The 18,049-nt window shown below is 35.4% G+C and overlaps 2 protein-coding genes across 4 annotated transcripts in view; one reads left to right on the top strand and one right to left on the bottom strand.

Annotated features, from left to right (window-relative positions):
• Positions 1 to 18,049, bottom strand: part of qin (tudor domain-containing protein qin) — a 316,412-nt gene that overhangs the window by 4,811 nt on the left and 293,552 nt on the right. For all 3 annotated transcript variants that reach the window (XM_076621692.1, XM_033345600.2, XM_076621694.1), the window contains 9 exons: positions 5,266 to 5,490; positions 3,796 to 3,920; positions 2,367 to 2,515; positions 1,928 to 1,996; positions 1,372 to 1,524; positions 870 to 1,149; positions 548 to 704; positions 363 to 476; positions 10 to 115 (listed from right to left, as the gene is read on the bottom strand). In XM_076621692.1, the coding sequence (XP_076477807.1) occupies positions 10 to 115; positions 363 to 476; positions 548 to 704; positions 870 to 1,149; positions 1,372 to 1,524; positions 1,928 to 1,996; positions 2,367 to 2,515; positions 3,796 to 3,920; positions 5,266 to 5,490 (1,378 nt within the window). The remainder of the gene's footprint in view (positions 1 to 9; positions 116 to 362; positions 477 to 547; positions 705 to 869; positions 1,150 to 1,371; positions 1,525 to 1,927; positions 1,997 to 2,366; positions 2,516 to 3,795; positions 3,921 to 5,265; positions 5,491 to 18,049) is intronic.
• LOC117163379 (uncharacterized) overlaps positions 7,619 to 18,049 on the top strand; it is a 116,619-nt gene continuing 106,188 nt past the window's right edge. The window contains exon 1 of the mRNA XM_033345606.2: positions 7,619 to 7,961. Within this exon, the coding sequence (XP_033201497.1) occupies positions 7,901 to 7,961 (61 nt within the window). The 5' untranslated portion in view covers positions 7,619 to 7,900. The remainder of the gene's footprint in view (positions 7,962 to 18,049) is intronic.

Raw genomic sequence — 18,049 nt, 5'->3', positions numbered from 1 at the left:
GAAATCTACCTTTACAAGGTGCAAAGATAATATAATCAGTGGCAGATATATTTTTTTCGTAATCATTCATCATTTCTTGTTGCATTTTGTGAAAGGTATATCTATTTGCGTGTGTCTGTAACATAAATATTAATTTATTAATTCCTACGTTTTTATTCATTTATTTATTTATTAAACGGAAAACTGATTATTAATAACTGACCGTAAATAATATCTATTAGTTCACTATCTATTAAAGCTATTCATTTACTATGTATTAATTTATATTAGTAATAGTAATAGTAAATTAAATATTAATCTACTATCAACTATTTAATAATTTACTGATAACTGAAGAAAGTAAATATTAACAAATTACGTACCCTTTGAACATATATACAACTAGGAGATTCGACAAATAGGATTTGAACATCCGAGTAGGTTTCTAGGTCTAACATTTCCTTAAAATACTTCCTTGTTGAGTCAGGATTCATTCTCTGTAAACAAGAGATCGATGATCAAATCATGCAGAGTAAAATTGAAACGTTTATGGACGGTTCGCAATTACCATTAATGTGTTTGGTGAAATGCAAGTGCCGTATTTCATATACGTTAAGGAGTCTTTCACAGATATTAAACCCGAGTCTTTTGATGATATCACGCACAGATCGACGTAATAGGTATCACCGGTTATCATCTTGATGCACATCGATACTACAGAATTTCTAAAAATATACAATATAATAATAATGTAAAATATTATTGATACAATAATTAAAAGTAAATATGATTATTAATAAAAATTCTAAATAATATAATAAATAATAACAATAACAAATATAGTTACGATAATACAGTAACAATAACAAGTATAGTTTGGTTATACTTACGTGCAAACTAGTTTTTTAAAAACTCGAGTGGCATCGGGATGCCATTTACCATTATTAGGAACAATATCGAACAAAGTGCACCTAAGGGCCATCACCGGTAACATTGCATATTGTGGTATGATATTTCTTATTCTACTCAAAGGTACATTTTCCTCTTTCATGCCATAATCAATAAAGAACAGGCTATATCTTTCGTCATTGTTCATATCCGTTTTCTTTTCTATGACACGTGCACGGTACCAAACATTGTGTTTAGAGCACTGCGCGATGTACAGCGCATCTAGAAACAGAGATATATCGTTTTTAAAAGCAGGAAGCTTGAAAAATTGTAAAAAGCGATCATAATGTTGCATTTAGTAGTTCAGATAAATCGAATCCTACTAAGCGGTCATTTCATTATACAAAAGTTACGGAAAGGGTATTGTGTTTAATAAAAATTTTAAGAAAAATACGACCAAAGAAATGGGAAAGTTCAAACTTGAAGCAAGTGGAGTTATCGTACTTAAAGTTACTTCCGTTGGTATTACTCCTGTAGTAGTTGCCAGTGTAGCCAGTCCTTTGCTAAGATCCGATATTTTCTGTTGATTTTGTACTACCTGAACGTAAAAGCAAGAGGGGTCCACGATGTGGGTGACGTTGACCATCTCCGAGGATCCTTGAAACAAAAGAGAATAAATTAATCCTCCATATATAATATTATATAACTTAGAAGTTATATGCCCATGTATCCACATATCATTTATAAGTATCAGAACATCCACTGGTACTGCCCAAAATACAATATTTGACGTCGATCAATCAAGAAAACAATTGATCGATTAGAATTTTGTATCGTCGCAAACTAACGATCCGGATCGTATGATGAAAGTTGGTAGAAACTTAAACAAGTATCTACAAGAGTTATAGAAGAACGGCGTATTTTAACGATTACAATTATTTGGATAATTTTCGACAAATTATTTCTGACGAAAATATTACGTAAATTGCGATCTTTGCATAAACTTGCAAAGAACGTCCTAAGTGATACTCGTTATTAAGAAAAAGTTGTAGCTACGTACCAATACTAGTAAGACTATCGTCCGTTATGATGTTAGGTATAGTCTTCGGGGATGTTTCCTCATTTTCTACTAAAATAAACGATTTTCATTATGAGAAAATTTTCAACTAATAAAATTAAATTAATAAAATTATCAATTATTCGTTTCATAATACTATAGTCTACTCTTAAAATCAAAAAGTTTGCAACAATAAGGAGGGCAGCTCCAATATTTAAATTGTATTTATTCGAAGGGAAAGAAAGATTTAGGTTTCATATTTAAAAGTGCGAAAGTTTATTACACCAAGTGTTAGCTGATAATGAATTTATAGCATGTTTGATAAAGTATTCTGGTTTTGAGTTGGTCGTTGTTGGTTTATTCAAATTATTGGAAAGTGGAGCTGCCTCACCATTCAATTCTTTCCATTTTGAAAATTGATAATGAAGAAAATTAATATTACGCAAAGTAACAATCTCTTCGACCAATGGTTCTATCTCGTAATCCTTTGGTAGCAAATCCTTTTGTTGCAGACTGTAAATTGGCGTTTTCGGTATGTACACGCAGCAGTGTTCTTCTATGGTCTTAATGACGTTATTGTTGATGTCAAATCTGCGAAAAGAAGCGTTCATTCTTCTTAAGAAAATATGTTAGAGGATGTGTCGTTTAATTAAGAAATAACAGCTGCTTCGATGACCAAGTTACACTTAATCGCAATATAATGATTTAAAATTCAAGTAATATTACAGTGGCTCGTAAACATAAATAGTTTTATTACAAATCTATAGGTTCTTTTTCATTTTTAATTACTCTATGTATTGGTATTGGTGTTATTTGCAGATGTGCAAATTTCATAAAAAATCTATCGATCCAATAGAATATTAAAGTCTCGATTGCATTCGAATTATCGCATACAAGCATCGAAAAGAAAAAAAAACAGATTTGTTTTAATTAGTCGAAATCTCGGGGAGAAAATAACGTTCGTTCTGCTGGTTAAAAAAAAAAAAAAAAGAAAAGGAGGAATATACCGAAGCCGCTTTAAAACGCAACCGTAGATACATTACGCTTTAATTAATTACTCTTACACCTCGAGTGCTCTCTCCATTCCCACCAGTTTCTTTTTCTGTCTTTCATTCTCTTTTCGTTCGGACATCTATAAGCTGCTTACGAATATAAACGACAGAGGATTTGTCTGACTCTGCACCATCGTCGGTGTCGAGGAAAATAAATCGTTCAATATGCACCGGAGATTTTGATTTATCAAAAGCTCTAGATTTTTCACTGTGTCGGAAAATCTCTGTGTACCGTACGAGAGCTGCAAGAACGTTAAGGAATATGATTTTGTTGTTCGACCGTTTTAATGTTGGAATCGAGATAAATATCGTGCTGGATCGACATCGATCACCTATTCAAACAATATTAAAACGTGTTAATAAATTTTATTCCTCGTTCGTTGTTTTCTTATTTCGTTTTATCAATTGTTTTTGAGACAATGGTAACCGAGACGAATGGAAGCAGATATTTGAGGCAACTGATGATAATTATGCGACAGATATATCCTCGATAAAATTCTATCATTTTATTAAAATTTTATTTCACTGTTTCGCTTTACTTTCAGAAATTTCATTATTTTACTTTATTTTTAAAAGCATTGGTTCGTCATTCCATCAAAGGATAGAACGAAGAGATTAGGAATGTTATATTTTCTAGTTTCTTTAAATCGTATGTTTGTTTTTAATCTTTAGCTGTTATCGAAGTTGAAGGTAAAAATTATTTTCTCGTTTCTCGCAGTCGGAAGTAAAAAAAGTTCGGAGAAAGGAAACGAGGAGTAAGTTAAAGAAACGAAAGTTAAAGAAGAGAAAAATATTGCACGAAAATGAAATATCACTTACTCGATTTTATTATTTTTATCAGTGTTTTGAATCAGATAGCATGGAATGTTGGTCATCGGTTCCAATTTTTTTATCACCTGCTGAATGTCTATGTGGTCGAGGTTGTTTTTGACCGATGTCGATATCTGAAACAGATTTTTTAGTGCGCCAATCGATCGTCTGATCTTTTACAGTAGCCTTTTAACATTTATCCACATATTTAATATCACCCTGATTTTTATGGACTTTGTGGAACAAGATAATTAGGCGTGTTATTTCCCTCGATAATAATAAATAACAAATCTTCATTAATATTCGATAATGTTTGCAAATCGTGTATTTAAATCGCTGGATATAAAAATTTAGCAAATATAAAAAAGAACTTTGTGCCTACAATTTTATTATTATAGATATCATATTTTTGTCCTAGAAAATTCTCGAAAAACGTCGCGAGGAACATTTTTAACGATTTTCGCTTATATTACAAAAATTTCGTAGCCGAAACTCTATAGACTAATCGAGGAAAATCTCGTTACGAGTGCAGGTATTCTCGTTTGTTGCGTACAGGTCAAACATTGGGTGAATAAAAGCGATAAAACTTCCCCGCGGACCTAATAATTATACCAATCAAGTTGAAATTGTGGATGCAATAATGCTTTGTTTAAAAACATATGTAGATATAATTTAGCCAACGAAATAGAGCACGTGAAACGTGATGTCGATTCTAAACTGAAAAATAGGAGATACTTGTAGCAAATTGAAATTTGAATATTTGATAAATCGTTTAACGTATCGTATAAATACATGATTTATATATAACATGATTTATAACACATATATTATAAATTACACGACAAATTCGAATATTTGTGATAAAAAGGTTCGTTACTGATTTACTGAATAACACATGAACATACAAACAAATAAGAGATTGTAACATAGTAACAAAATAATTTAGATGTTGAAAATGAGAAAACGGAGGAATACTTTATATTTCATTCATTATTACTTGTAACAAATGCATATAGATCAATTTTAGTTTAGTTTTACCATAAATCAATTAAAATTTGTTCGGTATCTGCTTCTTAAAAAAGAAAAAAAACAAGCAAAGAAAACGTTTAGCCAGACATTTTTCACTACTATACTAATACTGAGATGCTAAAAAAAATATATTTTTGCATTAAAATAGGTAACTTCACGAATCCTTAAATTGCAAAAGAAAAAAAGAAAATTCGAAATTTTTGATAATTCTAAAACATTTTCCTCAATTCATTCAGGACCAACCTTTTTTTAGCCTGTAAGAGAGATTATTTTTTATTAATAATTAATAATAGAAACACATTTCTTCGGATGGTTTAGCAAAGAAGATCGACTGTACTAAATTTTGAGACCAGTTTCACCGAAAACAAATATTGTTTAATTAATGAATAAATTATAAACACTACTAAAGGATTAAGTAGTGCATGTAAAAGTTTCAAATCGGGTACTTACCAGAATGGCAGATTGAAGTCGTTCTTCGTACTTCTTCAGCTGCGTGAAAATCTCGTTGATATTCTTGTTCTGCAAATTTGTATACTCCTGTAACGCATCAATGATCTGTTGCTCTGTATTTTGAAGAACACCATGCAAATAGGCGAAATGCTGTGTCACGGTCGCCTTTATACTGGCGATGTTCTGTATTTCTTCTATCGAGGTGGAGGATACAGACATCAGTTTCTGAAATGCAAACGCAAAAATACGTAAAAATCAATGTTAACGTTATATTGGAAAAGGAAATGTATGTACGGAATAGAAATTATTCCACCAAGAATCAACCTAATGACCTGTATTAATCCACTCACAAATTTTCTTTCAATCAATCTATGTTATACAATTTTCTTTTCCAACATTGCGATTGTGGAAGGAAATTTCAAGAATTTGCATTCGTCAAACATCAAACGTTAAAAATCAGTGTCTTAATTTAATCAGATACTAAATCCAGGTTTCTTTCATTCTTTCGATACGTTTCTTCCTAGCCTTATCACACTGACTGTTCGATGAGTTTCGTTGTTAAACGAAATGCTTTCGGTGATAAGCGAACCATGAATAATTCTCCACGTACACGTCCTTCGACATTAAGGTTCGAGCAAAGAGTAGATTTAAGGTCCGCGAATCGAAAGCGAAAGACCTTCATTGCCGAAAAACATCACCGTGAATCGTCAAACTCTTACAAAGAAGGAACCGTACAAATCGAACATCAAAGTTCCAACATCGAGACCAAGTTTCAAAATCCAGGCCAAGTGCCAACATCGTGACCAAGTTCCAGCTTGAAAATGTCTTCCTTAAGAATTTTTCTCACTGAACCACTATGATGAAGATCCTCGATAAACCGACTGCCGTAAAAATGTCCAAAACCTTGCCATTAAATTCGACGGTATTAAAGGTTTCGAGTATGCCAGCATCTGGCATGTCGACAAAGGCTGAAGCTAATGTCTGAGATATGCCAATACAGAGAACTCTACGATTTAAATGGACCACTGTCACCGGATCATAGCGAGGAATTCAATAAAACGTCATGTCCCGGTGAACGCTCGATGATAGTCGAAATAAAAATAGAGAAATCGCTTCATAAGACGTTCACGTGAAATTACACGTAACCAGAGGAAGCTGATGCAATACGCTGATTGATATTCGACCGGTCGTTCGGGTCGCATCTTAAGAAATCGAGGCGTCTTTAGCAATGACTACCGAGTGAAACGGTGCTCGAGTACGCTGATGCTGAGAATTTTTTAATTTTAGACGTCTGGAGTATGTACAAGAATGACACTCTTAAAGATAAATTGTGTTAGCTTCTTCTATTGAAGAGTAGAATTTCCAGTCGATTCACATTCAAATATAAATTTCGCATTTTAAGTGTTACATGTAACAGGATTATTAATATCGATAAATTCGACTTTCAGACGCTGAAAGTCTGAACGTATTTAACATAGTATTCGTTTGTGATTTCGTGTCAGATTTTTTATATAAATCTGACGAAACTTGCAAAACCACCAAACGTCTCTAAAAATAAAAATAGGCGATTTAAATTCTTGTCCGTGTCACAGTTATAGACGACGTTAACAACTACAGAGGGCTAACTTTTTTGCATACCTTCAGTCGCTTTCGACAAATTTGTGTTTTTCTAAAAGTGAAAGATATCTCAAGTTTGTTAAAATATAATTTTAAATATAATTTAAAAAAAAATATAATTTTACGTTATACATATCCTTAAGGTATTACGAGAAATCCGTATTGTTTGCTAAAATGAGAGTGCAAGAGTCGAAATATGCTTCGAAGATCGCAGTAGAAGTAACGTCCATTAATTTCCTCGGCACAGTAGAACTTCATTTATCTGTACGAAATTTAAGATAATGGTCAATTAACTTTTGCTGCTTGAATTCGCTTATGCTGACACGTGAGCTCCTATTATGCGAATGAAAAGTAACGGGCAGTGAGAATAATTGGTGAGCTCCGATTATATATGAACTGCAATTACATAAACCGTCAGTCTGCCGACTAATTCAGATAAATGGAATTCTACTATAGTCGTTCGAGTTTCTGCACGAAACCGAGAGACGTCTTAAAAGATTAATCGTAGCTGTAAAGATCGAAGGATCCATAACTGTTAACCTTCGTTAACGACAAGCCTTGGTTCGCCTCCGGATGGGACCAGAATATCAACAACACACTACGATGACATCGGCGTCGTGCCGTCGTTTCGCCGTGAACTAGAAGGTCGTTCGAGCGACTTTCTAGAGGATGATCCGTGAAGGGAGAAGACTTATCTGTCGTGAAGGGAGAGCGGCACAGATCGGAATGGCAGGGAGTAAAGGAACAGAAGAGGTGGTCACAGTGTGTCGGTGCTTAACGTCGAACCAACGACCGAACAAACGCGCCTTTCCCCAGTCTTTCATGTCTCGAGGACCGGTTACCATCGTTGACTCCGTTGTCGGCCTCGTGTTCCGTGTTTCATTATTCGTGATCGGTTGTTTCCTGTGACTCTTGTTGACGGTGTTGAGGATGAGGTTGGTTCCTCGTCGAACCGTTGGGTCTTAGTTTCTAGAGCCTGTTGGAGGGTTTTGGGGACCAAGAGCAAACCGGAAGTACCATGCGGGTGTTCGACAACCTCTGCGCGCTGGGATACATCGCGTTCCTTTTGTTGCTTATCGGTGAGTCTCTTTTCATGATGATGATTCTCGATGTTTCTTGGTGGTTTATGTGTTGGCCAGTTTCATGAGTAACGACTGTTATCTAATAGCGTTGATAGCGGTGTGAATGTCAACGACTTTACGTCGTTTCGTGTTCTAGCGTTAGATGCCACTGACGATATGCGACGAGTTACGAAAGTATTACCCTTGCAATTATTGAAGCCACATATTTCTTACGATATACAGTCTACTATAATTTAGCTTTCGATTCGTTTATTGGCAAATAGCAATTCGTCATAATGTAAATGAGAATTTTTAAGAAAACGTTGAATTCGATAATTAGAAGGATAATCGATTCATATTTTATTTATTTTGTTGAAAATATGCGAATGTGAAAGATACCTATCTTTTTTTTTCGGCTAATGTTATCTCTGGTTCCTATCGTGGATGATTAGTGCTCTTCATTAAATTTATGTGAACTTATTAAATTAAATTTATATAAATGTGAGGTGTTATATCTGATGTTTAAAACGATGTTGCAAGTAATAACCACAGGCAACCTCCTTATTGTGTCATAATTAATACATAATTTTATTTAATAATACTAATAAATGTTCTTCTCTGTATTGTATAAATATTATTATATTGTCTGGCTTATCAGATATTGCACGAACAATTTCTGCAGCATACATTTCAAATAGTGTTTCTTGTTTCGACTAAATACAACATCTGATATACCTGGCGTAATATTCTCTGTTTAAACAGAAGGATTAGAAAACGAGAATAAGCGAAGCAGAGTTACAACACTGTATGCCATGGAAATTGAAATAGGAAAGTAAAACAAATGCAGTCGCAAACATTTATGAAATCCATGATATTAGTTCGAATAATCAAGATCCTACCGTATTTGTTCCATCACCTATAAAATTCCCCTGGATATTAAAACATAGTGTCATATAGCGTGAAGTAATCGAAGTGATTAAAACATTACAGACACTGAACGAACGGAGGAAAATTCAAAGAAGAAATTTCTCGCGTAAATTCAAGCGTCTCGAGGTAGAAATTACGCGTGGCGGAGTTGCGCTTCGAGAAAGGAAAGTACCGCGAAATATTAGTGATGCAAGTCCATTGTCTCCGGAGCCCGGCATTCTGACTGCCTTCTGCCTCGCCGCACAGTAAACGGCCGCATAGACCTATTTCTAAGTCTGATATGTAACAAATTCTCACGAGCGTTAAACAGTCGATGGCCGAGTCCTAATATGGACAACTAATGCCACGCTTTCTCCATTCCTTTTAGCCTCTTGCCAATGCCGAACTCGTCGATTAATTTCGCGCCCACAACTACGCTATGATCGTTCCTCCGACACGTAAACCGCGAAAAATCAATTACCATTCCCCTTCTAACGAGGAACGAGGAGCTGCGGATCGTTCTCGAAGCAGGTGACTCGAGTGCTCGTGTAAATGAGCGGAGTTAGGTGTTGATGATGGAAAGTGATGTGAACGCGTCGATTGGAACAGGGGAAATTTTCGATTTGGTTCACCTCGTACGATGTTTTCTTATAGCGAAAAAATGTGTGACTTTCTTTCTATATCGACGCGATGGTCTCGAATGTCTAGTTTGAAATTCGAAGCTCGATGCTGGATGTTGGATGTTCGACTCTGAAGCGCAATATTTCGTAGCTTGAAGTTTGGTGTTGTGATCGCAGGACCTACAGCTCTAAAAGAACAACAACGACTTTAGTAGCTCGAAAGATTTGTTTCTTTCTTCCGAACTTAAACACAAAAATTATGATCCTCCCGATCATATATCAAACAACAAACTACGCTAAGAATTGTACAAAGTACAAAGTACAATTATTATCGCTTTCGTCTTCGTCCATCTTCCTTGTTTCGTCTTCCAGCAACGAAAATGTGACAAGGAAAGAGAGAGAGAGAGAGAAAGTGTGTGTGAGAGAGAGAAGGGGCCGCTGCAATCTCGTTTGCCCTGCTGAATCAGCCGCAGAGAATCCACTTTAACGTGTTCGCGGTGCGGAGCGTTAATTATACTACGTAAACAGTCAAAGGGAGTCCCCGAAGGAGGCGAAACGGGTGGAGGAGGTCGTGGCAAGATCTTGCTGGATACGAAAATTAAGTTCATCCTCGCCTCGCGATTCAAGTTTCGTTCCAGCCACTCTTTGCCTTCTTACTCGTGGTCGATATATCCATCTTCTCCTGGATCACCTTCTCACAGAGAAGGAGAGAGACAGAGAGACAGGAAGAGAAACAGAGAGAGAGAGAGAGGACAGTCTCTTATGAGGAAAGAGACAACGATCTCTTTTGAGAAAGAGAGAAAGAGAGAGAGAGAGAGAGAGAGAGACCAAACAGTTGGCTCGTCGTTGACGTTTAATTAGCGTTAGATTGATCGAGATCCGTATAAAACACGGAGACGATTAACCAGGAGGTCCGGAATTTATTTCATGATACTTAATCGCGCATACTCGATCGAGAGATCGACAGATCGGCTGTTTGAACCATCCGTGTTGATTTAGCTGGGCGAACGCGTTCCAACGAACGAAGACAGAAGTCTCGTTAATTCACCCATGCCCTTCTTTGCCCATGTAAACGCGATCTCACTTGATCGTGCAAATGTATACGTATCCACGGCTATTATTAATGACGAGCAGTTTGTCCGACGACGACACGAATACCAACGGAGCATTGGGATCGCTGGAGCTGATGCAATCTTCCCAACCTTTCTCGATGGTTCTTCAAACGAGTTCGTATTTACGTGGATCGTTACGTTCCAAGGAAAGGATCTTATTTTAAACGTTCTTCTCGTGTCGTAAGTCGTATTAAGTGATTGTAGAAAAAAAAAAAGAAAGAAAAAACGTGACATCGAGATTACGGACGTGTATCGTGGAATATTATTCGCGAGTGGATGGAAGATGGAAAGTTTGCAAGTTTTTTGCTTTCAGACGTTTCAGACTTCTTCATTGTAATGTAAATTACGCGATGATTAGGCGAATATCTATGCAAATTTATTTTTCTATAGATACAACTAAAGAAATGTAACCCGAGTAGAGATTTGTTACAGCCATTAAATATTATAACGAGTTCCATACAGCCATTGAATTAGAGTCACAAAAATATTGCTTTTTAAATTGCGATACTATGTCACGTATAAATAGTAAGTTGTTCTTGGTTACTCAGATCATTATTCAATACGTAGATGCTCGTGTAACTCGTGTAGCCATGAATTTGTTACGAGATTGCAAATCTAAATTTATCACAGAGTTCCATTGGTCGAAACACGTCCATGTTTATATAATTCTCTGTTTAATTTTATGATGTAAAGTTTTTGGTTAAAATTTCCAATCGTAATATGTTGTATTTTTATTATTTATTGATTATTATCGGATAATTAGTATTTTTGCTGTTCCTTTTTATCTGCTTCAACGTAAATGAAACATGTGCGATTAGAGGAAACGTTCGTTTCATTTAAAACGATATTTATACGTCTGTAGGTGTAAGAGCTTTCGAATAGCGTGTATTGAGTATAATAAACAAATAATAAATTGAGTATAATAAACAAATAATTCGTGGTAAATAATAAATTGCTGCAACTTTGGTTATAATAATAGCCGATGATAATCGTAAAATGCTGAGATATTGATTCTATTAAATTGATGACAAACTTGTTTCCAATTTGCATTTGATTCTTATTAAAAATGGGGACTTCCAAAGGATTACATAGATATCAAAAATATAAAAGAAATGACGCTCTATTATCATTCACTTTCAAAAATTTAAAGTAATAGCATCCCATTCTTTTACTTATTTTATCTATTTTAATGCCTATTCTATTTCTATAACTTTACTTTTGGAGAACATAGCGATTTTATTGGTGAAATAAAAATCCTCGTTGATAGTCTAAGAATCTTTTATCTATTTTCTAATATTTCGATATGAAAAAATAATCTAATCTAAATAATCTAATCTTTCTTTTTAATAGGGAAATAAATAACAATTTAACCATCTAGAAATATTCATAATACGAGATTCATTATTTTCTGTTTTAGGAAAAATAAACAGATAATTATCTATTTCTCGTTTAGTAAATTATTGAATAAATTCGACTATGAATAACGCGAACCCCAAAACCCATTAAAGGTTTACGTTCTACCCAAAACTGTCAGATAATATAGCAACATTATTTACAAAATAAAAATCGTATCATAATATTTTGTTTACTTTCTATTATTTCGTTACAAAAAGCAATTGCTTTCGATAAAACAGATAGGAACTTAACCATGCAGAAAGATTTATGTAGCAGTGGAAAAGTGGTGCGCTCGTGCACACGCGATCGCGCAAGGAAACGAACAGGTGCGAGGTGCGTTAAACGGGAAATGGGAACGAAATTTAAAAAATATCGCACGGAAAACGACATTTTTCGGACATCTCGACTAGACGAGGTTGTAGCCACGCAATCGATAATCTCGCTGGGGAACGTTTTTCGCGAATCTAAAAGCATCCATCATCATTATGCGCAACGTCTATGACTCGACGATCTTTCGCATGATAAATTGACAGAGCGATACCCATGGAGCATTACGTCTGAAAATCACGTATTTTTATGGCTATCCTCGGATAAACGTGTTTAAAGCGATCGAATGATGCGTCTGTCCGGGCGTCTATTAACAGAGTCTGTCTATTAATCCGGTAATTGCTTAATTTTGAATAACAAGGTATTCCCACAACACACCAACAACCAAATGCGAAAGTAAATTTTGAATTTTGTCTACCTATTAGTTTCTTTGGTTAATTACTTGCTTATCAATCTGGTATTTTCGTCGTTTTAAATAATAAATAATTTCCAAGGTAGACAAATTATTAAATGCGAACATCGAATTTAAATATCTTTTATTTTCATTTTATCTACTTTTAGATCACCAGCTGAAAGTTGAGAAACGTACTCAAACTACGAGGGATCGTGTTTTTACGAGAATATGGGAAAGCGATTTTACTAGATAAAACATAGTTCGATGTTAGAAGAAAATTATTCGAGGGAAAATCATAGTGAAACGGATCATATATCATGGAGAATATGTTAAGTTCGTGACACGATACACATTTATGGCCTGGTTGAGATACCGTGGTCTTCGTGAGCAATTTTCGCCGGTCAACCGAAATTACATTTTACGGGCGAATTCTACATTTTTCTTTAGAGATTGAGAATCTTCGAATTTTTATATTCCATTTTCTTGTTTATTTTACCAAACCAAACGATTTTCCTGATTGTAATACAATTAAATTAAAACGCTATAAAGCATCCTAGTTCAAATATTATAGATGAATTACTTAAATGTTATAAATCAATGGCTTAAATGTTATAAATTAATAATTAAATCATTGTTAAGTAAATAAAAGCTTTTTTCAATTCTCACGTTACGATAGTTGCAGCAAAAATGAGTTCGGCCGCGAGTCGGATGTTAGTTATATGCAAGGTGACAAAATCTTGACGAGTTTGGTCGAAAGATAGGGATTTTTGCCGACGCATCGCTATGATGGACACTGTGAACGATAAGCGGGCGGACGCTCCGCTTTAGTGTTATTTATACGCTTTCCGGTCTGGTTCAGCGTAAAGAGAGCGAGGCTGAGAGAGTGATCCTTGAATGAAAATTATTTCTCGATCTAGACCGAGCAAACGGTTCCAAGTGGAACGCCTTTCGAATCGTTCGATCGACAACCGGCGCTTGAACGAAGAAAGAGAAAATATCTCGTTTGTTCTTGGCCCGTGTGCGCGTGACTCTGAAAACTCGATAAAGCGGTAAAACGCGGCTAGCTCGAGTGGCGGGCCGCTTCGCGAAAGCGACGCCGCCCAATTTGCATTTCGAATGCGGCAAGATCGGTAGATAAATACTTATAGTGGAGAGACGTAGTAAGCTCGCGCGAGTGCCCATCGCCGTCTTATACGGCGTAACTCCGTTCGATTTCCGCCATCGTCTTCTTCCTTCCTTTCTTTATTTCCGAACAGACCGATCTCCAAAGAGGTTTACGCTCGATGGGATCATCTTAAATCGCCATTTTAGGTGAAAGTGATGGGAACATAGGATGATAGTAGAGAATGGTAAAGGATGGTGAATTATGTTGTAAAGTTTGGTTGATAGAAGCATATGTGAAGCCAGCAGTGGGAAAGAGTAAAGAATGATTTGGATTTTAAATAAAATTGATGGTGTGAGTGATTTTAGTGTGGGGTGTAGACTTTAGCAAAAATTAATATTTGTGTGAATATTTATCTAAATATTGTTATATGGAAGATACTAAGAAATTAACAATTGGGAATGATTTTGTTCCTAAAAGAAATTCGTGAACGACGAAGTATATTTTACTAAGAATTGACAGAACGTACGAAGTGACAGAATTGACAGAGGTCGATAATAGTAAACGACAAAGAATAACACTGTATATTTTAATAGAAGACACGAAGACCTTAAAATTTCGTATTTTAAAAGTTGAATAAAAACCAATGTAGAAGTTTGGTAAAAAGAATTGTTATTCCATCCGTTCGCTATCAATGACAAACATTCAGAAATATCTAAGTTACATCGATAAATCTTATTTAAATGTAGCTTTCGTAGCTTCCAATCAAAATCTAAAGCTCGAAATATCAAGTAATAAGTTGAATCTTCATCTCATCAAAACGTCTCTCGTTTCTCTTAAACATTTTCGACACTCGAGAACTAACCACTACTAACGAATGAGCATCATTTGCGCTTAATTTTTATCTCTGATCCGTGATAACGTCGGAGTGTAAATGCCACGTGTAACGAACACACTTTTCAAGCATCCTCGTGTTCACTGCCGATTTCTTGCCATTTACACTTGGACAAATTTCTTGAATCACGATCGATCGTTCACAAGGCAATTTAAAGAGACAAGGAGCCGCTGTAAAACGATTTCTTCAATTAAATTTAATGATGTCGCAACACCTTGACGATGGTTCAAGCAAACGTAACATATAGGGGAAGGGGGTGGTTTAATGGCAAAATCGTGCTCATTTAATACGCCTCATTATAGATCGTATAAAGCACTGTACGTACTTCCGCACTGGTGTTCGACTCGTTATAATTAGAACTTATTACCGTGTGTATGAAGGCGATAACATGTAAAACTTGTGAATGAATTCTTCTCTTCTGCTTTTCTTCTTTATTTTTTATTTCTTTCCCTTTTTTCAATTTATAAAAGGCATCATGTAGAGAACAGTCTACTTGCTATTGACGAGAGGCTAAAAAGTTAACACTAGAACTGCCGACAATTAAGGTATAATACGAATATGAAGGATACCGAAATGAAAGGAGAAAAACAAGCTTTCATTTTTATATCATAGAAAATTATTCGAATGTTTGAAATTGTACCGTTACAAATCTATGAAATTTTTATGGACAACTATAAATTGGTAATTTTAATTATTCCGACAGCTTTAGTGTAAAATTTCATATCTGACGTAATAATAGTAAAAATAATTAATTACACATGTTCTAAATATAAAATTTGTAACTTCAAATTTTTTTTTTTTTGGTGATGTTATGTTAATACAAAATTCGTAACTTTGAAAATTTGATGAAGATAATTTTATAAGAGACAATTGATAATTTTTGTTACTGGCTGAAAATACTGCATTATATAATTTTAACGCACTAGACCGGCAACATTTATTGGATCATGTTGCATTGGTTTGTGTTAGACACCAATCGATATATAGCGTGCTTTCGGAACCGTGTATTCTAGGCACGATTTCCTCGATTTCCTCAAATATCTGTGGCGTGATAAGAAACAGCAATAACAATAAGGAGAACGTCAGTGTTGGCTCGGTGATTTAATCGCAGCGCAGTGCCGCTTATTTGAATTGTTTCTAAAACAATGCTTCCGAATAGCGAAATTCGATGCAAAGTGTGGCACATTGAACGTAAAAAAAATTTTTTTTGTGACATTTCTGTCGATAGCAAGGTACGTAGGAAATCTGTTCAAAGAAACTTTCGAAGATTTCCTTTTGTTATTTTCAACATTTATTTTCTGTATTTATATTTCAACAATATTTGATTTTAGTATTGTTTAATATATCCAAACGACGCAAGATTTTTGCACAAAACTTAATGAAAAAATACTAAAAACGCGATTACGATTAAATTACTCGAAATCTCCGAAACACAAAGTAACACGAATACCTCTTCTTCTATCCCTTTTCACTGTATCCTTTCCATCGTCGCTTTTCCAACATCTTACCGACAGACACAGCAGAGGCAATGGCAACAGAAAAGAAAAGACGAGAGGAAAAGCAGAAGAAACGCGTATCAATGTTTCTCCCTGTTTGCCAGCAGCGAAATAACAACTTACGATCGAACGACGATCGAAGTTTCTTTCGTGGACCAAACATGGGCAAAATATCGTACAAAGACAAAATATCGGCCAAGATACAGCATCCTCTCGAGCAAACATTTTCGCGATGTGTGCAACCGCAATTCCTTCGCAATGAAAATCAACGAGTCTGATCTCTTTATTCGATGGCCATTGTGGCCGGGGAACGAAAAATCCGGCGGACCGGAAACAGGCTCACCTCGACGCGGTTGGATATCCATTTCAACGTTTTATCATTCGTCCGTGCGTTCAAACGCGTTCACGAACGAGAAGATAGAGCGATACAAGGACGTGATAGATTCGAGGAAATTCCACGGTGTTGATATCACGGCGAGGGATTTATTAGCGGCGTTAACGAGAACCGCGTATCGAACGAGGGATACGTGTTAGGGTTTTGCACGGGAAATTGCTGTTATAAAATCTTGGTCTAAGATTATGGTTGGCGAAACGCAAGCGATCCTGATGTAAAGTTGTGGCGCTGGTATATGGCATACAGGATGTTTCAGAAATAACGGGTTATGGTTCGTTAATCAGTTGAGCTTTAGATTTATTTGACAGAATTTAGTTAAAAGATAGTCGTATCAACGGGATTAAGATAAGCGACACAGTCACGTCAATGTACGAAGTAGAATGACGCAGTGCACCGCAGACCTTAAGTAGTAAAATGTCGGTATGCGTTAACAATTCGTACGAGAAAGATGATTTGATAAAATCTTGATTACTGGAACACCTGATTAATGCAAAATGTGTAGACGGACTCTTGCAAAGAAAGATTGAGGAACAAGAATAGGAAGGACTTCGATCGTACAATTTTTATGTCATTTCTATTTCACAATTGTACGATGATCTAAAAGCTATATCGTAAATATAGGTATTTCTGTAAAAAGATAATAAACCTGTCTTTCTTAAACGCAAGATATGAAAAAGAAAAATTAGATATAATGTTAGAATCTTCCTTGGTTTTGTATCCGAAGAAATTAATTGCAATTTGATTGAGGCAAGTTTATGCGAAGCTCGAAGAATTCTACAAAATACAGATAAACAGAAATTTGGAATTTTGATATTATAATAAAAATTGTTACTTGTAATTCTTTTCCATTCTGCATGAAATAAAATAGTTAGGCACGCACGAGTAAAACTTGCAAGAATTCTAACAACTTGTGACATTCTATATGATTAATCAATATCCTGGTTTATTAATTAACAATAGCTTCGTAATGAAACGGAAAATAATGAAACAGAATTTTACAACATAAATTATTCGATCATCCTATTCGATAAAACGGCGTGATACAAGTTTCGTGCAAGACTGTCCATGTGCAGAACGTGTCAGACGAAATCCGTCAATGAACATAAATTCGTTCAACGTCAAAATTCTTTTCGATGGAGAAAATCCAAAAATTTTACTTCAACTTGCTATGCCACGCCATTATGATCCATATGGAAAACTAATCCGGGCAGACCAAATAAAAGCTCATTTACTCTCCAAACAGCAGCAACAGACGCAAAGCTTTCCCATCGTTAAACCATCGTCGTTACCTTCTCTTTCGCGTCGGTATTCGGACGAACTTAGTGGAAATCCATAAAATTGGAACGCCATCGTGCAGAATGTCGATTTACGTTATATTACGCGATTTATTTGAAACGTTGGCTAGGTTCCCCCTTTGGTCCAGGAGCAAATAAATCTGTTGGAGAGTGCGACGCGTGACTCGTTG

Source organism: Bombus vancouverensis, chromosome 9 (genome assembly GCF_051014615.1).
Source record: "Bombus vancouverensis nearcticus chromosome 9, iyBomVanc1_principal, whole genome shotgun sequence".
NCBI lineage: Eukaryota > Metazoa > Arthropoda > Insecta > Hymenoptera > Apidae > Bombus > Bombus vancouverensis.
Note: the sequence above shows the minus strand (reverse complement) of the source record. Positions and strands in the feature narration are given on the sequence as shown.